Source organism: Sinohyriopsis cumingii, chromosome 1 (assembly GCF_028554795.1).
Source record: "Sinohyriopsis cumingii isolate HCF-2022 chromosome 1, ASM2855479v2, whole genome shotgun sequence".
Taxonomy (NCBI): Eukaryota; Metazoa; Mollusca; class Bivalvia; order Unionida; family Unionidae; genus Sinohyriopsis; species Sinohyriopsis cumingii.
This window is the reverse complement of record NC_142961.1, coordinates 142,963,169-142,985,754: the sequence shown is the minus strand read 5'-3', so window position 1 is coordinate 142,985,754 and position 22,586 is coordinate 142,963,169. Positions and strand designations below refer to the sequence as shown.

The following is a 22,586-nucleotide window of genomic DNA, read 5'->3' as shown; positions in this document are numbered from 1 at the left end:
GCTGTATCTGTATGTAATTGGTAAAGACTCTCAGCTCCCATTTCCTCTACACGATGTAACCAATAATGTATTAAAAACGCAGTTTATCCCCCACCCCCAAAAAACTTTATTAACCAGACCTAATGTAGCAGAAATAGAGTGCAACCCGGCTATAATGCACCCAGCTATAATGCGAATTCAGATTTAATGCAGTCATGGCATGGCTCCCGAAATTTTTTATATTCATTCGCACATGAACAAATATTTTTTGTTCAAAAATACATGAAACAGTGTATAAAAAAATGTATTATCATTATGGGAAGAGATCGCGCATGAATTCAAATTTAATATGATCGTGGCGTGGTTCCTGAAGTTTTACATACATGTATGTGTATTCTTCTCGTACTGGGAAAGAATATTTTATTTATACGAGAAATACTGTGTAAAACGTTTATTATCATTTTATATTTTACCATTATGGAAAAGCAAGTTCACAAATGCAATTCGTTGTCTGCACTTTGCGCCCAAAAAAATTATTATCATTTTGGGAAGAGATCAAATATAATATGATCATGGCATGCTTCCTGAAATTTTAAATACATGTACATGTATTTTTCTCATACCTGGAAAAATACTTTTTTTAAAGTACGTGAAATAGTGTGTAAAATGTTTATTATCTTTTCGAGGAAGAGTTCGCGAACAAATTCGAATCTACTACAATCGTGGCTTGGCTTAAGAAATTTAAAAATTTCACCAGGTTCTTGAAGTGTTATGCCAAACTAAACATTATTGGAAATGCTGCTAAGCCAGTAAGTCGTCTTTGTGATTGTCTTCAATTAATTCTGTATACAATCGTTGCTCAAACAATAGCCGACATGTGTTTCTTCTTTAACTGCATACACAACCAAGCAGCAGACAATGCAGTGGTTGAAAAAAAGATTCTCACAATTTAATAAACATAAAAAATGAAAACCGCCAACATGTTTGCTGGGCGTGGCAGTGTTAGTAGACGTAATCAGTTGACCAGTAAATAATGCCCACTTTATTTGCTGGAAATTGAAAGGGTATGAAATTGTACATGCATTCGCCCTAATTTTTTTTTATATAAAAGTGACTTGTGATCACTGCAAAAATACTGCACTTAGTTCTCTGGTTGTACATGAATATGGTGTTTGTTTATGAACTCGTTATTAATTTCCTATTTTTTTTTATAAAAATATTTTACCATTATGGAAAAACATGTTCACAAACGCAAGTCGTTCTCTGTACTTTGCACAATGATTACTATAGTAGTTTTTACACATTTCTTTTGATATTCACAAAACCTGAAGTAAAGTTATATGCATGCTGAAAGCATGTGTTGATTGTTAATTATTCTTGCTGTAGTAGTTCAAACGAATAGGCATACAAGTGTTAATTATAGGAAATTTGCAATGGATAAATGTACACGGAAACGCACGAGAAAATTTTAGCAGAATGAAATTTGTACAGACACCATTCACCTTTCTTAACCTAATTTTGCTGTTAATTTTTCCCATTGAATTTAGATAATGATGTGTGACAAAATTATTGAACAGTGTAAATATGTATGCAATTTTTGCAATGGAATTACATATATTATGGATTAACTGCAAGCCCCGACGGTACAATATCAGACAGCAAGTAAACGGTGTTGATACTCTGTTCATGTTGTATATTAAACGTTGAATTCAGACACAAAGATCTGGGGAAAAAATTAGTGAACACTGCAAATCTGTGTGCAATTTTTCAATGGAATTACATGCATTACTGATGAACTGCATGCCACGACAGCACGAGAGTAAACGGTGTTGATACCCTATTCATCATATACATTAGATATGAATCCACATATATGTGCCAATGAATTGTCCTCTGAAAAAAGTAAAATACTGTAAAACTCCGCATTAACGTGACCCTGATATTAACATGATCCAATTTTTTGGACCCCAATTATCGCGTAATAGCGGGGTTCCACTGTAGTTACCAGATCAATGGAAGTAGATGTAGGTACTGATATTTAATACTGAGACATGCAAGGCAAAACCCTTTCTTAAATAGACTTAGTAAAGTACATGTATATGTAGGTATAGAGATTTAATACTTAAAAATGCCAGGCAAAACCCACAAACTGAAATAGATGTTTTGGATTCACCTGTAATGCCTGCAGTAGTTTTAATTTTAACTGAATGCATGTACCATATAATTCCGACAAACTAGTTTTAATCTTACTACCAGTTTCAACAGATTCAGTTCACTGATACAAGCAAGTCCTCTTATAGATCTTGGCTTGACATCACACATGACACTCATTTTTAGCCAGTGACACAACAGTTATGGGCCTTAGAAAATACACGATAACTATCTCTACAATTCTTTACTACACCTGAAAAATTTCACCCTTTTTAATCGCTTATAAGTCAAGTCAATCTGTAGCATAATGCACCTTCAGATCAGGGTCTGTTCGTTTGTTCTAATGATTACTCCTATCAAACTGCACAGACCAGTGCATTATGTAATTGCAGGTCTGGGTCTGTGCAGTTTCCAGCTGGATTTGACTTATAAGTGAATAAACATAGTACATGTAATTTAGGAGAGTTAATGGGGTAACTAGGTCTATTTTTTATCTCTCTACATAACCATGTTCATTGGGTTGTACGAATTATCACAGGGATCACACTAACTTGGCTAATCATCACAGGCAGAATATATGAACTCTTGAAAAGAAAAAGGATCTATAATACAAAAAGACACAAGATGCAGAATTACAGCTAGCATTAGTGAAATTCTAGGCAATGTCTTCCTTGCCAAACTATCATTTCTGATACAGTGAACACAGCTTTTCTACATGAATGACATGAGTGGCAATGTCTTTTCCCATACCTGCAAACATCACTGTGGTGTCCTCCTTACCCATAGTAGAACAATTCACTTTATGCTGATGAATTTTGATGTTAACCCTGGTAGTGCTGTGTTGTTTTTGGATGACCCTGAAACCAGTGCTGATTTGTTTCTAACTGCCCTCTGTGTATGCTGACTTGTTTCAGAACAATACAGACTTTTGGGGCCAATACCATATAACAAATACAAAACTAGTATTTATAATCAGATTGCTGTCAAATTGTAAAAAGTGATGCATATATGCATGCAGATTGCAAACACTAAAAATGTCGGTGAAATTTACGTGTTCATGGTTACCATGGTAACCAAACAGAGAAAATGGGTGGAAAAGTAATTTTTGACAAAAAAATCTAATATATTGTATACTTTTTCATCAAATATAGTTATTCTGAATGTGTACATAGTTAATTTCTTTCTACATATTACATATCATCAGTTCATTACTTTTAGGCCTAAGCTAGATAATCAAAACTTTACTTTCAAACATGTTTCTACATTTCAGTATGGTACAATATTTAGATGGTGTGATATTTATGTAGTTATTATTCACAAATTTTCTCCATATAAAACATAATTCTATTCACTTATATAGTTCACTGATAAGGAACAAATACTAATGATACCAAAAAAGTGATAAATAATTATAAATTTACTTTGGTTGCCATAGCGACCAAAAAGTAATGTTCGTGTTTGAAAGGTTTAAAAGACTTAAAATAATATTGTTGGCAGAATCTTGTATCCAACTAAATACAGCATTCATTGTTCAAAGAACTCAATGTTAAGTTGTTTTAATTATGAAGGTAAAATAATAATTATCGTAACGTAGAACAATTACATCTGTCATGTTTTAGGGTGAAGAGAATACTGTTTATGCAATGAAGTCAAACTAATGGAAAACTAGTTATCTCATTTGAAAATTGCTGAAATGCAGCTGTCTTACAGATTTTTATGTAAACATCTCTATAAGCAATTACTGTTGGTTGCAAGAATAAATATGATGAATAGAAGTATCTCTATACATGTGACAAATGTAGTAATGAACACAAAATCCATCTGCAGGTTTGTTATCAACTGCAGTGGACTATTATTTCATCACATCAAGAAAGGCTAACTGAATTTTGCAAAGATGTTGTAACTATTTCTAAGAGAATGTAAATCATTCAAATGTCAGGTTCAATTTAATTTTGTTTATGTAATTGATTAAACTGTTACATTGGGGGGGGGGGGCTCATGCTGTTCTAGTTTATATCTCTGCTCGGATCTATTATTCCATTAATTAATTTCATTATTTTATTTTATTTTTTACTCAATCTGTGGGCAATAACACCCTGGTTGATCATCTCCTTGATAATGATAACCAAATCACCATAAGGAGTGGAGAATTACATTACCCCACTCCCTAACATCTGCACTTTGTTTTTCTTTACTGACAGATAACCATTACCAAAGAACCATAAGGAGTGGAGATCTCACATCCTCCCACTCTCACATCCTTCAACTCATTAGGGGTGGTATTATTACCAGTACTGTTTGTGAACTGGTGGAGCATAGACTGCCATTTGTTTGTGCTATATATCAGTCTGTATTCCTTCACTTTTCAGTCTTGTTAAGAGACAGGGTCTTGTTCATTACTCACTGGAGCATTTGGCATTGTTTGTACACAGGTACCTATAACTTTCTGCTCAGTCCCAATGTACCATTCAAATGTTTTAAAAACATCTTTATTTGGCTTTGTCATGGAATTAACTCATCTCAGACTAATTTTGCACAGGAATGGGTGAATAACAAGAGTGGGTTTAATGCCAATTTTCAGTGCATGATAGGCAGTGATGTGACATCCTAATGATTTGTTTCATTATGCCAATACAGCCTGGACCCTGTATATGTACTGTGTCTGCTGAATAATATAAAGCAACAGCCACTTCAATGTCATCATTCACAACATATCAACATTAGTCAACCTGGAGTGAACGACATCCTTTGACATGGTAGTACCACTTGTACATAACATCACCACAACATATTCAACATTAGTCAACCTGGAGTGAATGACATCCTTTGACATAGTAGTACCACTTGTATATTACATCATCATAACATATTCAACATTAATCAACCTGGAGTGAACGACATCCTTTGACATAGTAGTACCACTTGTATATTACATCACCTTAACATATTCAACATTAACCAACCTGGAGTGAACGACATCCTTTGACATAGAAGTACCACTTGTACATAACATCACCTCAACATATTCAACATTAGTCAACCTGGAGTGAACGACATCCTTTGACATGGTAGTACCACTTGTACATAACATCACCACAACATATTCAACATTAGTCAACCTGGAGTGAACGACATCCTTTGACATAGTAGTATCACTTGTATATTACATCACCTTAACATATTCAACATTAACCAACCTGGAGTGAACGACATCCTTTGACATAGAAGTACCACTTGTACATAACATCACCACAACATATTCAACATTAGTCAACCTGGAGTAAACAACATCCGCTGACATAGTAGTACCACTTGTATATTACATCACCTCAACATATTCAACATTAGTCAACCTGGAGTGAACGACATCCTTTGACATAAAAGTACCACTTGTATATTACATCACCATAACATATTCAACATTAATCAACTTGGAGTGAACGACATCCTTTGACATAGTAGTACCACTTGTACATAACATCACCTTAACATATTCAACATTAGTCAACCTGGAGTGAACGACATCCTTTGACATAAAAGTACCACTTGTATATTACATCACCATAACATATTCAACATTAATCAACTTGGAGTGAACGACATCCTTTGACATAGTGGTACCACTTGTATATTACATCACCACAAAATATTCAACATTAGTCAACCTAGAGTGAACGACATCCACTGACAAAGTAGTACCACTTGTACATAACATCAGGATCAACCACAACACATTTGACATTAGTCAACCTGGAGTGAACGACATCCACACTAAAGCAGTACCACTTGTACATAACATCAGGATCAACTAAAACATTTTCGACGTAAGAGTGTGTGTGTGTGTGTGTGTGTGTGAGATTTGGATTTTTAACGTAGCTTTAACAATTTTTCAGTCATATTACTATGACGTCTGCAGTGTGACAGTTTATAGTGATGTCTAGCAATGAGGCATCATGCTGCAGACATGTAGCATGATGTCCCACCCAGTCACATTATCCTGACACCAGGCATCCAGTCCTAACACTAACCTCTTAATGCTGAGCGCCAAATGAGGCAGCTCTTAGTACCATTTTTGCATGTCTTTGTTATGACTTGGCCGGGGATTGAACCCACGACCTCCTGCATCCGAGGTGGATGCTCTAAAAATAGGCCACCGGAATGGTCTTCGACATTAGTCAACCTGGAGTGAACGAAATCCATTGACATAGTAGTACCACTTGTATGTAACATCAGGATCAACCACAACATATTTGACATTAGTCAACCTGTAGTGAACGAGATTCATTGACATAGTAGTACCACTTGTATAATAACATTTGGATCAACAATAACATAATCGACATTAGTCTATTGACGTAGTAGTACCACTTGTACATAACAGCATTTTTGTAAGTCTTTGGTATCTTAGCCGGGGATTGAACCCACGAACTCCTGTACCCCAGGTGGATGCTCTAACTACTAGGCTACCGGAGCGGTCTTTGACATTAGTCAACCTGGAGTGAACGACATCTGTTGACATAGTAGTACCACTTGTACATAACATCACAACATATTCGACATTAGTCAACCTGGAGTGAACAACATTCATTGATGTAGTAGTACCACTTGTACATAACATCAGGATCAACCACAACATATTTGACATTAGTCATCTTGGTGTGAACGATATCCGTAGACGTAGTAGTACCACTTGGAGTGAACAAGATCCGTTGACGTAGCAGTACCACTTGTAGATAACATCAGGATCAACCTCAACATACTCGACACACTGAATTTAGCATTCAGATTAGTTCTCTTTATCATATCTTAATCTTGTTAAAATAGCAACAAGTAACTGACCCATTCTTTTCAGGATGAATTTAGCCTTAAAACAGGTTCACTGAAATGCAATAATAATAAACAAACACTCAAGTTTACACAGTTGATTTGTTTGATAAAAGGATTGCATTTATACTTATAATTTTAGAAGTGTTTTTTACTGCCATATTACCTGTATACCCCATGCCTGCCATTAAGTTAAAAAATAGTGTCCCCACCCATAAAACAGTCAGTCCCAAATATGATGTATATTTTTCTTTCTCCTATATAAATATGCATACCTCATGGTCTAACTGCATATCTTATGGTCCAAATGCATCAGATAGAGTTGATAATGCTAACATTACGGTCAGCAGGAACAAAACAGTTCTGACCAGGATTCACTCGGAGAATCCAACAGGGAAGTTTGAGTAATGAGTACAAAGATCAACACAAATTACACCTGTATTACCTTCGACAACCCCACCCCCACACTGAACTAGTGAGAGCAGCAAAACCCTTACTGTGCCATCCAATGGATTTAAAAGACAGAAACACGTGATTATGTCAGTGTAGTGATGAAATCTGACAATGCCAAGTCTACCTATAATGTTTCTTTTTAAGTGTATTAAATGCTATTTAAAAAAAAAAAAAACAGACGTTATTTTTTTATTCAAATCTGAATTTGCAATAATTTTCTATAAGCTTATGTGGCAAGATAACTCTCTCAATTGGATGTCACTTTTTGAGTCACGGGAACTGCCACACCCACACCACCTGACCTATTTTAGTATCAAGCATCCACCAAACAAGATCTGGGTATTTGGCAAGTATGACCTTGTTGATATTCATCTTGTGATCAGGGAGAACAGTGTTCACAACCCAGGTGATTGGGTCCAAATCAGGGAGATTGGCATAACAACCATTTGTGTCATAAAAAGTGTGAAACTGCACATTGTACCAAATCTAAGTAAATTAGCTACAAACAATGAATAATAGTTACTCAACTTTATTAATTTTCTCCTCTGTTATTTTCACTTTGCTTCACACATTAAACCCGTCCAAACAAACACTGCTGAACTTGAAAAAATATTTCTTTTTATTTGGCATAGTATTTTTTTTTCAATCCATTTCAACATGATACTAAAATTATTTTATTTCCAAATAGTTCAAGAACTGTTTTATACTTGTTAGGTTACTGCAAACTGTTATACACGACACATTACTCAATAATGAAGTAAAACAACGTGTACAATAAATGCATCAGTGTGTGTAACGATTTGATTGGTTGATAGGTTGATAAAAACTTGACTGACAGATTATGATAGTCATACAGTTTATTGAATGTTGTTTTAGCTGGAAATACTTATACCTGGCAGATGTTTAAAAATACCCATGCTTGTGATTTCTGGGAAGTTTTGTCAGCAAATCAGTAGATCAAAAGATTAGAGCCAAAATCAAAAGATGACCAGATACTGGTAAACCAGGAAACTTTGCATGTATGCAATTTAGACCACTAAGACATCATAATAAAGTCCTTTGTTGAAAACCCCCATGTTGATATGACCATCCATCTTTGAGGAAGAGCAATTTTAAGATTTTCAAGATGACCACCATGGCACCTAAATCGGTGGTAAGATTTACATTTAAGACCATGTTGACATGACTTTCTGTTTAGAAATAGCAATAACAAAATTTTAAAGATGGCCACCATAGGGGCCATAATGGATGTCAGGCTAGCACCATATACATTTATGACCAACAAAACATCACAAGTCCTTTGGCGAAAACCCCAATGTCGATGTTTGCATCCATTTAAGAACAGCAGTGACAAGATTTTCAAAATGATCACCACTGCAGTCATACTGGCAGATGGATTGGAATTATTTTCATTTCAGATCAAAAAGACATCATAAGAAGTCTTCTGGTGAAAACCCCCACACCGATATGACTTTCTGGAAAGGAGGACTATGCAATAACAAGATTTTCAAGAACCATATTTCATGTCCAATTAGCACCTACCAAATGACATAAAAGACTGCAAAAATGAGTATGATAAATTTAAAATGTTAAATTAAAGGACCAAGATGGGGGGGGGGGGGAGGGTTGAATTTAGAAGGTGCTTAAATATGATTTAGTGGGGATAACTGAGTATGTTCAAAGTACCATACATTAAAACATTATGGGTAATGGAATCTCGAAGATCTCTGAAAAGACACCTACACCTCTGCTTTAATTCTGGAATTGCTCTAAGTGAAAAATTTATCAAAAGAATGACATGCATTCATCTAGGTATAGATTTATTTCTTCTCACTGAGACAATAAGAGTGACTCTCCAGCCTTTTAATCTGAACAAAACGATAACAAAAATTAAATATAACTATCAGAAGATGACCTGAAAGGTGGAAGTTTATATGTTTGAACATGTATACAAGTTTAGGATAATCAATCTGACTTTCCTTTTCCCTTTTGGAATGACACAAAATGATTCACTATTCAAAGTTTCACAAAAGCATTATACAACGTGACCTCGCTATAGCACACTCCATTATAACATGAATTCGGATATAACACAGTCGTGGTGTGGCTTCCAAAATTTTACATACATGTATTTTTCTCATACACGAAAAAAAAAATCTTTCTTACAAGTATTAAAAAACATAAAAAGTTTATTATCATTTTGGGGAAAAAACCATGCACGAATAATACAAGACGATCGTGGCGTGGCTCCTGAAATTTTATATGTATTTTTCTCATACACGAAAAAATAGTATTTTCTTTTTAAAAGTACAACAAATAATGTGTAAAAAGTTTATTCTGGGATCGCATAGGGCTTCACCAATGTTGCAAACTGCAATTTTTTTCCTTATTGGTGGCAAAATATACCAATTGGCAATTTTTTCAAATTGATGATGTTGTTGGTTGTTTAAACCTGTGTATACAACCACTTGTTTGGAGTGGAGAAATTCAGAGGCCCCATGAAAGGAAGCCACAAACTTGATATAATGTAGTATCATCAATTTTTGTGGTTTTCATGTGACAGTTTATAGTGATGTCTAGCAATGGGGCATCATGCTGCAGGCATGTAGCATGATGTCCCACCCAGTCACATTATCCTGACACCAGGCCAACCAGTCCTAACACTAACCTCTTAATGCTGAGTGCCAAGCGAGGCAGCTGTTAGTACCATTTTTGTAAGTCTTTGTTAAGGCTCGTTCGGGGATCGAACCCACGACCTCCTGCATCTGAGGTGGGTGCTGTAACCACTAGGCCACTGGAACGGTGTTTCCTTTTTGCAGGGAAAAAGTTTATGCTTATGAACACTACCAATAGCAGCCTAAAATGCAAACTAATTTGGGACGTACTGAAAAGTAAATGTGCTTCATCACTGGCATAGCTGCCAACCTTCCAGGCTCACAATTAGTGAAAATAGGGATAAAAAGTAGTCAATCTGGACATGAATTAGTGAAAAATACCATGACAAAAACTCCATTCACTCTGACTGTCAATACTACACTATATCAAGATCACAATATAAAACTAAAACACTATATATATGCAGAAATATATCTGCATTTCTATTTATTATGGTATTCATAAACTTCACTTGTTCTTGTGGTTATTTATCAAGACATGATACTATGGCAGACTTGAACTTCCTCAACTGCTTGATCATAAATTTGTGTTCTAAACAGTTCAGACTTCTTGCCTACTGTTGATCTTGGTGACTAAAATTGCTGACAAATTTTCTGCAGCTAAGGAGGCCCTAAAGTCTGTCTTATTTTTCCTCACTAAAGAAAATACTCTTTCGCTGTACTGTTGCTGTGAGGAATGCACAGGAGCTGCAGCACTTTTGGTTCTTAAACAGGAAAATTTGGAAGCAATTTTCGAGTCCGCGAACATGTCGGAACAAATGTTTAGCATGGTCTCCAGCTGATAAAGGTAGATTGTGTTCAACAAGAAAACTCACAAATAATGCTTCAGCGTTGGTAGCTTGCAGGTCTTCCGCCAATGGCTTAAAATATTCCAGAGCTGAAATCTGCGAATTCTTAATTTTCCCAACTTCTACGTGTTTTTTTGCAACCAATGTGCTTCCTCACATCGTCTCTGCCACCATGCCCAATATTAAAATTTGTAGCACACTGTGTGCAAAAGTATGATGTATATTTATGTTTAATGGCAGAGTGCACTGCCAATTTTTGATATATTCTAAATTAAACTTTACTTTTTGAGCAATACATTTCTTTTTCCTTGGTGGTGAAGACATTTTCAAGATCTTATATGCAATGCCGAACGATAACTCAAATCAGTGTCGGTGACGCATGCGTGGAAAAAATTCCAGTTAGGCCCCAGTTTCTCTCAAAAGCATTTGTAAAACTACTCTTATACAGATAGATTAAAATAGGCTAAAATGCTTGCTACTGGGACAACTGTACTAATCAGCTATAGTTCTACTAATATCGTGACAAGCAGTACCTGACCGTTTTGGCAACTGCTAATATCATGACTAGCGCTTAACGGGAAATCTGTTGTTTTATTAAAGATTTAAAATAATTGAGAACTGGAGAATTCATGAATTTTTACCTTGCGCCGTGAATCTGTGAATCGCTGAAAAAGTCATGAAATTCATGCCAAATTTGTGAGGGCTGGCAGCTATGCATTAGTTACGTGATTGTGCTATGTTTTTCAACTGAATTCAGACCTATGTGACCTGTGACAAAATTATTGACTATTTTAAATCTGTGTGTGAGCATATTTTCGATGGAATTACTTGTATTGTGGATTCAATGTATGTGATGAGATTCGTGAGTGACTACACGGTGTTGATACTCTATTCATGCTATACATTAAATATGTATATATAAACAGTATACATGTATATATACCGATCACTGGTTTCCCTAAGTAAAGTAAAATATTAAATATGCCTTCTGTTTTCACTACAGGTGTATTTTTCATTTAATATGCATCAATTTAAGATGGTAACTGTGCCAATGAAGCACGTATTTTACCACCCGCATATATTACCTACCCAATCACCCCACCCCTCTTGCAGATTTTTGGGGGTACATGCATCATTTTCTTTGGCAAACTGACCTGGTTACTTATAACATGGTTCAGTCTTTAACATGGTCGGGTTCTATGGCTCCCAACTACCCTGTTATAGCCGGGTCACACTGTACCTATAACTGAAGAATTCTTTTATAGAGTCATGTTCAGTGGTTAAAATGTTGGTCTCCCAAAAGATGGGTGCAAGTTCAAACTCTAACCAGACCAGGCCAGTTGCAGTGGCGTGTCCACTGGCAAGGCACTTTACTTAAATTTTACTTACTTTTCGTGATATATATTGGCTCATGTTTGACGTATAACATAAATATAACATATTAAATAAGTTGAATCATTAATGGCCCATTCAGTAGTTTCAGGTGTATATTCCCTTAGAAAAGCCATTTTTTTTATACATGCACAGACAAAAGTGTGAACCTAATAATGTAATCCAAGCAACACACTCACCTGACAGGGAGTAATCATTCCTCCTACTTTCACTGTCACGAATCAAGAATGCACCATGTGCATTATCCGGAGACAGTAGCTTCTTCTCGGCTTCAACTCTCTTAATTTTTCCAAAATACCATCTGAAATTAAAATGTGGGCATTTTAGTATCAAATTTACTAAAATATTCCTATTAAATTCATTCCAATTCACAAGAAAGTTCTTTGTTTTTGTGTGGACAAATAAACAAATTCCCTCACAAACATTCTCTGATCAGCTCTTAGGACAGGGGACAATAAATCCCTAATCCTAAAAGTCCGTAATAAATAACAAGAGTCCCTCGATGGGAATAACAAACAACTGTCTAAAAGGAATGTTCCAGTTACTTCAAGATAAAATAGTTTTGCTTTTTTTTTTCCTGCTGCATGCCGAAACCAACTCATAGATTCTTCAGTGGAAAAGATTTTCAAATTAGCCAATGTGGCAGACACAGTGGAAGTAATAGCGGTACCATTTTAAGACAAAATAGACACCATTAGAAGTTTTTTGGTGACATACATCTATATGTCTATATAAATTATAAATTCTGGGAGTAGTGATAAAAAAATATTCAAGAATGCTACCGTGATGGCCACACAAAATAATGATTTATGATATATTTAATGATCAACTAGGCACAATAAAAAGTTTTCTGGTGAAAAGCCCATGTTGACATAATTTTCCATTTTGGAGGACTAGCAATGAGAAGATTTTTAAGAAAAGACTACCATCTATGGCAAACATATTTGAGATCAGACTGTGCCATTTTTGTTTAGGACCAACTAGATCTCTTACTTTGTCTTCAGGTGAAAATCTCATGTTGATAACGACTTTCTACTCGGGAGATGTAGCAATAACAAAATTTTTCAGATGACTGGTATGGTGGCCATACTGGACATCAGATCAGAACCATTTCCATTTCAGTTCAAACTATACGTAATATTAAGGAAAACCGTTTCTAAAAACCTAATTTTAATATCACATCATCTAGGAGTAGTGATAAAATGTTCAGGATGGCTGCTATGGTGGCCATATTTATCTCAGACCAACAAAACACCAGAAGTCTTCTTGTGAAAACCTGATGCTTATATGACTTTCTATTGAGGAGTAGCAATATTAAGATTTTTAAAATGACTGTTGTATTGGTCATGTTGGATGTCTGGGTGGCATCATTTTTATTTACGATCAGCTAATGTCATAAGAAATTTTCTCAAAAATTCCATGGCATTATTACTTTTCAATGGGGAAACTGTGTGTAAAGTTTCACTGCAATCCTCCCTGTAGTTAAAGAGGATTAGCATAACAAACTTAGATGGACAACAGACAATGGACAACAGGGCCATTCCATACGCTTATTCTGGTCCAGGACCAATAGAACTAAAATCACTTCTGGGCAAAGGAAATTTCATGCAAGTAGCTTAAATTTTACACACAATACAAAACAAAAATCCAGTTTTTGGGACCATTTCACTGCTGCCCAGTGTCATAGGAATGTCACAGAGATTTCATTTAAATTTGAGATCTGTGACGAGAGGCATGCTAAATACTTTGAGATTTGATTTTTGTAAACTGATTCAGATGTAATTCAGACAAGCACTGCAAATCAAGTTGAAGCTGCCACAACAAAACTTGTGACATCATTCTGAACCAACCTTCACCTTCAACCTTCAAAAGGTTTGTTTCATCAGGAAGTGCCAACAGGATGTAGAGTTCCAACCATATGATAGCAAGCAGCAAACATGCTATCTATTTAATGATTTTGCTTCTTATTTGGTACAAATGTTTACTACCTGGAATTTTTTAAAAAGACCTCAGCAAGTCTTTCGCCTCTTGGTAAACAATTTTTCTACAGGATTAAAAAGTAGGTACATGTAGGAAAAATGTGTTACCTGCTACTCAACATATAATTCTATAATACTTTGCTAAAGTGTACTGTTCTGATGATAACTATCATTTATTCCTTGCTACGTTAAATGCATATAAATTCTTCTATGATACAACTACATACCTATAAACTTTTCCTTATAATAGTAGGTACATTTGCATTGATCTCCAGTAGAATATATGTGTAGATTTATGATAAATTTATATACAAACTGTCCAGCTTGCAACATCAGTCTGTGACCTCCAACTTAAACTGACTCTGATTACTTAGGTCTTTGAGGTAATATTGACTGAAGGTGATAAACTTACAAGTACACTGTACTTTGTCCATGACTGAGGGATGTGGATTTAATGCCTATATAATTTTTATAATGATTCAAAAAATGAAACAAGATATTTACTTGAATTTAAGTTCAAGACCTGGCCTTATTTACAAGTCAATGGTGTTTTCTGTAGAAAATGCTATTGCAACACTGGTCAAGTGAAATATGTATACATATATCGAGACTTTCATAAACCCATTTTCAATCCCATTTTATGACAAGTCTGTGGAATCACTTATTGTTGTGTTCAGATAAAATCTAAGGAATTATTTATTTATATTATTCAATGGAATTACAAAGTATTCATTAGACTTTTTGGACTAAAACACTACTCTGGAATTACTAAGGCCTCATTCAAAGACATTCTGGATTATATTAATGTCATCAGTGGTAAATTAAGACTAAATGGCGAAGGTGGCGACAAAGGCCCAAGGGCTTTTTGGTGCCCCAAGATAACTGGCGCCAGTGGTTTTGGTGCTCCAAACCCTTTGATACATCAGGCAACTGCCCCATCCAACCCCCATCCCAAGTAGTATGGAACTGACTGTGATACATGAAGACATTCAAGAATATTGGAATTCATTTTGAACACTGTATACTTTTGGACTTGTGATAGGACATTTATGATTATTTGGGATTTAATTCACAATACTTTAAGCTCCTCTTAAATTTTCAGTTTGTAACTTAGAGAAATAAATTGTTTGATGAATTTTACACAACATGATGACAAAGCCTGATTAGTTACCATACTTATTTTATTACACAGCTCAACATGATGACAAAGCCTGATTAGTGACCATATTTTATTACACACCTCAACATGCTGACAAAGCCTGATTAATGACCACACTTATTACACAGCTCAACATGATGACAAAGTCTGATTAGTGACCATACTTATTTGGCTTCACTTCCCTTCTGTTGCATAGTTAAAGACCATGGAGTCATAATATGAAGTCACAAGGAATGGCTGAAAATTGGAATTAATACCAATGACGAGAGTGTCATGGCTTCAGCATATGATACCTGTGCATGGAGCTATAGTTTGACCAATCAAACATAAAGAATGCACATGAAAATGAAATAACCACACCGTTACGATCTCAAATAGAAATGAATTAGCTTCCAAATGACAAAACTGAAATACAAGACTTCTTTTCTTACCAACTGTTCTGCAATTTAAAAGAAAATATCAAAAGGAGACATGTGTAGGCACTATCTTATTTTAATTCTTATCTGCAGAACTTCTTACACTGAATAAGAACATGTCAACATAATTTCATGATAACATTTCATTCTCAAGAAATTCATGCATGAAACTAATGCAGTAATTTAAAGAAATTTAATGGAAAATACATGTATTGTAACTATGGTTAAAGAAAATAAATGTAGGTGCCCATACTTATTTTACTACATGTATTTGCAGTGTTTCCCTTACCATCATTTGTACTTCTGAGACCACCAAATATTTAATCTGACTCTTAGTTTTAATATAAAAAAATTGTTTTATTACTCAAATAAAACAAAATACATGCATTTGTGACTATGTAACAATGGTTAAAGAAATTTGCCCTCAAACATTTAAAAGGCCCATTATGTAGGCCCATGGGGACCCTACAGTCACTTTCTTTGAAACCTGGAGAAAGCACTGTATCTTCATTACAGTGAGTAAATACAGTCTGCTACTTATCCCTAAAGTACCGGTAAATAGGTTAGTGTATTAGAAACTTTTGCTGTTCAAAATGTACTTCAACTTCAATTGCCAGTGTCAAGTGCAAGTGAGGAAAAAGTACTTAATTTGCCCCTTGCAATTAAATTTCCTGTGTTATTAATTATATCTGGTGTGCACACTGAAATAACCAAGCACCTTCCTGTGTTTGTAAAAAATGAATTAAACTGATAAAATGTTATTCCATAACAATCCATCCTGCATTATCCAAAGCCATAATTGCCTCCAAGTGAAATTAATCTCTATGTGCTACCAACATCATCATCAAGCCTAAAAAAAGCACACATATTGTTATGTTGTTGAATACTCTGTATCCTATATCAATCTGAATAACCAATCCAATCCAAGACTGATATCAATCTTAATAACCAATCCAGTCTCAGATATCAATCTTAATAAATAATCCAATCCTAAACTGATATCAGTCTTAATTATTCAAATCTCAATCTGATATCAAGCTTAATAACTAATGCCATTTCAAGCTGATATCAAGCCTAATAGCCCAATCCAAACTCACTGTGTGATATCAAGCTCGATAACCATACCAGTCTCATTAAAACTTAATAACTAATCCAATCTCATCTATCAAGTTTGATAACCAATCCAATCTCATTAAAACTTAAAAACCAATTCAATCTCATCTATCAAGTTTGATAACCAATCCAATCTCATTAAAACTTAAAAACCAATCCAATTATTATTCTTGAGCTTCAGATTAAATCACATGGCCAGACAGGCACTTGTTTAACAGGGTCACAAAGTAAGACTTCTGTTAGTTCCAACTAAAGCAGTTTTGATGGCTCACCGCCAGAAACCCCGTCACTCACCCAATCCCTGAGCTGTTACAACAAGGTTTCAAGGACAAACCTGCATCCATTATATACAGTGTCTTCCTGCTATGTCAGCATATTCAAAGTTCTGTCAATTTTCTTGAAAAACATTCAAATTATTCGTAATTCACTGAGCTTGAATACATTTGACCTTTTGATTCTGGGTTCATGGAGCCAAAATTAATTCTCCTCTTGAAGACAATTATCATTTGGGCAAATACAATATCCGCTGGGCAAGTAAAATACCTAATTACCGGTAGGTGAAAAAATCACCCCACACAGTTTTGGAAAAGACAGAGCAACAGATACAAGGATCAATGGATGCACAGACTGAGCAACAGGGTGTGACAATATTACTGACAATTTCTGAAAATCAAATTCCAATAACTCATCGTCACTGCTTTTGCCAATAAAAAGCTGACTATAAAATCTGGTTGAAATCCAATAATAATTACGGGAGTTATTGTGCAAAATTTAAAGTGTGTATGCTTGACAATCAAGGGCTATAACTCTGTTAAATAGCGAAAATGCTGACAATCAAACTCAACCAAGGTCTCGTGAAAATCCAGCTATTAAAAGCTTACCATAATTTCTAAACATGTAGATGGTTTACAATAATTGAGATGATGGCCATTAAATTAAACTGAAATGATTAGAAACTCAACCCTTCCGCCAACAACCCACTCGACGTGCTGAACTGCCGACAGTTACTGACAAAAAGTCTGCTGTACCTCGCTAAATGTTTCATTTGCTGTACATCTTTAACCTAGTATTACAGTTTGTAAGGTGTCTTTTTTGAATATATTTGAGAATTTCAGTAAAACATCAGAGGACTGTGTGACATTGTTCCCTAATGCTAAATTATGCACATGATTAAAAACAAAAGTTCCTTGAAGGGACTTATGCTCCAGTGGGAAAAAATAATTTTTGGGAATTCAAGATACGACCACATCTTCCTATTGAGTGTTGAAACTATCTGATACTCTTCAGCAGTAACAGTTTCAAATTAGCTTCTGTGGTACACATACTGGATATCAGTTTGGCACCATTTTCATGAAGGACAAAGTAGACATCATTTGAAGTCTTTTGGTGAATACTATTTTTCAAGAAATTTACTCAAAAATGGGTTAAAGAGAAAAAGTTTTCTACAACTACAAAATATTTAGCCTATAAAAGCTGTAATTAAGATTGTCTAAGGAGTGTGGGAATAAATATGTATGTTATGTTTAGGGTTGAATGGTACATAAGCACAGCATTGGCTATATAAAAAAACTTTAATTCTAATAAAGTAAAAATAAAGAATTGCACAAAAAAACTTTTGGAAGATAAAGCCTTCAAATAAACATGCAGTACTACAACATAAACGTAATATTAACATTCTTTAAATGTATAAAAATAGAAGAGAGAAAGTATTTTTTAAAAATCCTTAAAATTTAGGGTCAAACATTTTATAAAATGCAATGCCTAAAATTAAAAAGCTCAAGTTTTTATTTGGTGGTATATAGTCATAAAGTTTCTTAACTAAGTTCGCATAAAAACAAAGAACTGTCAACAAGAATCTGTTCCACTGGCAATCTGGTCAAGTTTCACTATTCAGAGGTATGCAGGAGTTAGGTGTACATCTCTAAAACATGCCTGGCACAATATTGTCTCATTTCAAATCTATATGATAAACAATGGGCCTGATGTTCTGAAGCTTGTTGTAGAGTTTTCATTCCTCATAAATATAGTAAAACCTGTCTTGAGTGACCTCTGGTATGAGCAAGCACCTGTCATTTATGACCACAATCATCGCGCACTTATAGATTTTATAATATAAATGCACTGTTGTCAGCCACCACCTGCAGAACAAAACCAGCAACCATGATTTTTGGTATGCAAAAACCGTTATCAAGGATATGTCTATAGTGACAATGTTTTGGTCATGGACATGTAAAAGTATTTGTTGTAGTGCTACACTCAACTAAAAGCAGACCTGCTTTGCATGATTTTAGTTATGTCAATTTTTATCAAATGAAATAAAAGGTGTGGAATAATACATTTTTAAAAAGCAAGCGGTCAGTCATGCATCAGGTCAACTCACTTTAGTTGATCAATGAAACACTTATAAACATTTTTATGTAAATAATATAATTAAACTACCTTGGGTGGGTTTGAGTTTCTCGCTCGGCCAATGTGGGTATGTGAGAAAACTTGCCAGTAGCTTCCCATGGGTCGGTGGTTCTCACAGAGGTTTTCCTGGGTTCTTCCTCTACCAGTTATGTTGGATGCAATGAATAGCCTATCATATGCTGAAAAATGGTGCTAAACCCAAACAAATTCAATTGCTTAAATCAGCCTACTCAATCACAAATGTGATTAAAGAGATGAAGGCAACCAAGTGAAATTAATATCTGGTGAATAAAAAGCTTCGTTCCACAGATAACATTCATTATGGAGAAATGAGTTCCAGAGTTTATAGTGAACTTATAATTCAATATTAGTACTCTTAAAGTCTCCTAAAGTATGAGAAGTTTATTTTACAAATTAGAACAATATAGAGAATCAAGAGTGATGACTATTTGAAAAAATAAATGTCTAAATATTTTTTTCCAAAAAAAGGATCTTGTTTTGTTGTGAATCAACATAAACAAAAAGCAGTGATGTAATGCACAATGTTTTCATGTACATGTGATGGTTGCCAAAAGCTCCTAATGCAATTTTTAACAAATCTTTCACAGATTGGTTATCCAGAAAATATGGTAATTTATACCCCAAAAAGCAAACAACTTCATTACAATATAGCTCTTTAATGACAATTATTCTCGATGCGATGACAAAACATGCATTTAGCTCCAATACCCACTCCCCATGGGTGTGATTGATGTACAGCAAGGGTGGCATCTATTTCATTTTAGGTTTAGGTCCCTCAGTAACTTGCAACCTTTGCTTACAGTGCAGTCCATGTTCTTCGACCCTGTAGTGTGCAAAATATTCAGAGAAAAATGAATCTTTTTCTCTTGTGGACATCTTTCAAGAAATACCCCCCATAAAAAGCCAAAAGGAAACAGTAACCCATACTGCACATTTAAAGCAATTACATGTGGAAGAAGCAACAAGAAATTAGATTTCCCAAATATCCCCAATTGTTCCCTTAAATGGACAGAGAGAACAAGTAGAAAAGTAAAGGAAAAGCAAATACATCTAGCCTAGAAAGTTTCAATAAATGTACACAAACAGATTGTAAGAAAGTGATCAAATGAACTGCTAAAATACACCTTTACTGAAAATGTTTTAAAAAATGTCCCCCATTATTGAAACAAGGGAGAAAAACATTTCACATCTGCACCAGCCCACAAAATTGGATTAAAGTCATCCAAGTGGCGTGTGAAAAGAAGTGATGATAAGCTTTGTCACCAACATATGGCCAGACAATGATGCACTGAGGCAACAAACAATATCCTTACTGTTCACCAAAGCACGGCAAAAAAACATGCAAATGAAGAAATAAACATACGGCTCAGATTCAAGACTCTTCAGTTTGGCAACATAGTTTGATGGGATGTATCCTTCCAATTTGGTAGTTAATGACTTGGCATACCACCAGTCTCCCTCTGTATCAGTCTGGATTTCCAAATGTTCTCCTTTCCTGAAGCTTAAATCTTCTGCAGTCCTGGCATCGTAGTCATAAAGAGCGACGAAAATCTTGTTAGATTTTGTACCATCCTGTTGCAATTCAACTTTTGGTGGGGAGGGTGTGGCAGTACTGTTTGCCGCTGATTGCGGAGCTGTAGTTATGACTACCTGGTTTGGTGACAGCACAGCCCCATTTGAGTCCGACACTTTGTGCTGTGGGCTTGTCCCCATGGGAATCACTGTCTCTGTAGCGGGCTTCTCGGGGCAACTTAAACAGCCCCCCATTTTCAATTACACTTGACGAAAATTTCAAAATTAGTGCCAAAAACGCATACTCTATGGTCTGTATGACCTAAAGAAATGATAAAACACATTTACACAGCGCATAGCTAATAATGAAAATCCTGACACATATAATTCATTCTTTCATCTAGTCTTCCATCCTTCATTATAATGACCGAACCACAAAGCGGAGTTATTTCCGGTTACAGCGAGGATGTAAGCCTGTACCTAATTATGAACTAAAAGGTTAAAATTATTAAATGGTTTTTAACTTTCACGACAACAGGCAATACTTAAAATGTGGTTATGCTATCCTATTAATAACTTCTTCCCATAAAATCGTCCATATCGTGAGTATATCATTGCGCAGTGCATGTACACGCAGACCAGCCCATATACTGAGATGCGATGTAAGATCAATTCTCATTGCTCACTTATGAGTAACATAAGCAACTGCAACCAATAACATCAGCCGTTATATTATGACGGGTATATTATCTTTCAAGTTGCAAATTAGCCGTCTGCAAAATGATTCATCTCGCCGGTTGCGAAAGCCTCGGTTGCAATGTTTATCGATTTATATTTATTTCTTTGGTTTCTTTATTTTTAACATGCAAATGAAGTGAGAGGAAAGAAAGCTCTTTAAGCAAACATAATTTATATTATTATTATTATTATTATCATCTCGACCTTCAGTCCTGACATAGGCAAAAACGTCATACACTTCACTGATTACCATCTACAGAACTTTATTCAAAATGAATTGAAAAGCTGGCATGGCTCTGATTAAATCAATGTCAATAATAAATTAATCATATGACTCATATACTTTTGTCTTTCTATACTGAATGATCATTTGTACAGTTCAGCAGCAACAACAACAGCTACAACTACTATCTCCTCTCTCTATTTTTTTTTTCTTCTTCCTCTTCTTGTCACACATATAAGGACGAAAATTACAGCCCATACAGCTAAACAAAGGTGTTTTTAGACAATAGGGCAAACGTCATAAGTACTGATTGCACTCTTCTCTGTATCAATTTCATTGTTCATACAACAAATGTGAAATAGTGAAGTCATTTATTTTTCTATGAAAAGGTGTATCGTGAGAGATCCAAATCGAGAGACAGAGATAGAACGTTTTTGTAATCCAAATTTGATGCTTACGTCGCAATCTGTCATAGAGCTAACCGAACTGCTTTTTTATTTTGGGTTAAAACGCAAATTCAGTCTTACATGTAATACACAGACGAGCACCTCTGTAATGTATTGTTAAAATGAGGAAAAAATGTGCTTATAAAAGATTTTGTGGAAGGAAAAAATGCAGAGATAAACAAACGTTCATTAGGATCGTTCTTGTATTTTTTATGAGAACTGTTTCTCACAGAAGCACTTACTATTTTGTCCTTGGGCAAAGCGTCTTACTCCACTTGCCTTGGTACGATATAACCTTCAAAGTGTTG

At 35.1% G+C, this 22,586-nt stretch overlaps 1 protein-coding gene across 1 annotated transcript in view; it reads right to left on the bottom strand.

Annotated features, from left to right (window-relative positions):
- LOC149808054 (tyrosine-protein kinase Src42A-like) overlaps positions 1-21,503 on the bottom strand; it is a 59,894-nt gene extending 38,391 nt beyond the window's left edge. The window contains exons 1-2 of the mRNA XM_089973092.1: positions 20,723-21,503; positions 12,442-12,563 (exon numbers count right to left, since the gene is read on the bottom strand). Of these exons, the coding sequence (XP_089829218.1) occupies positions 12,442-12,563; positions 20,723-21,126 (526 nt within the window). The 5' untranslated portion in view covers positions 21,127-21,503. The remainder of the gene's footprint in view (positions 1-12,441; positions 12,564-20,722) is intronic.
- Positions 21,504-22,586: the final 1,083 nt, after the last annotated feature.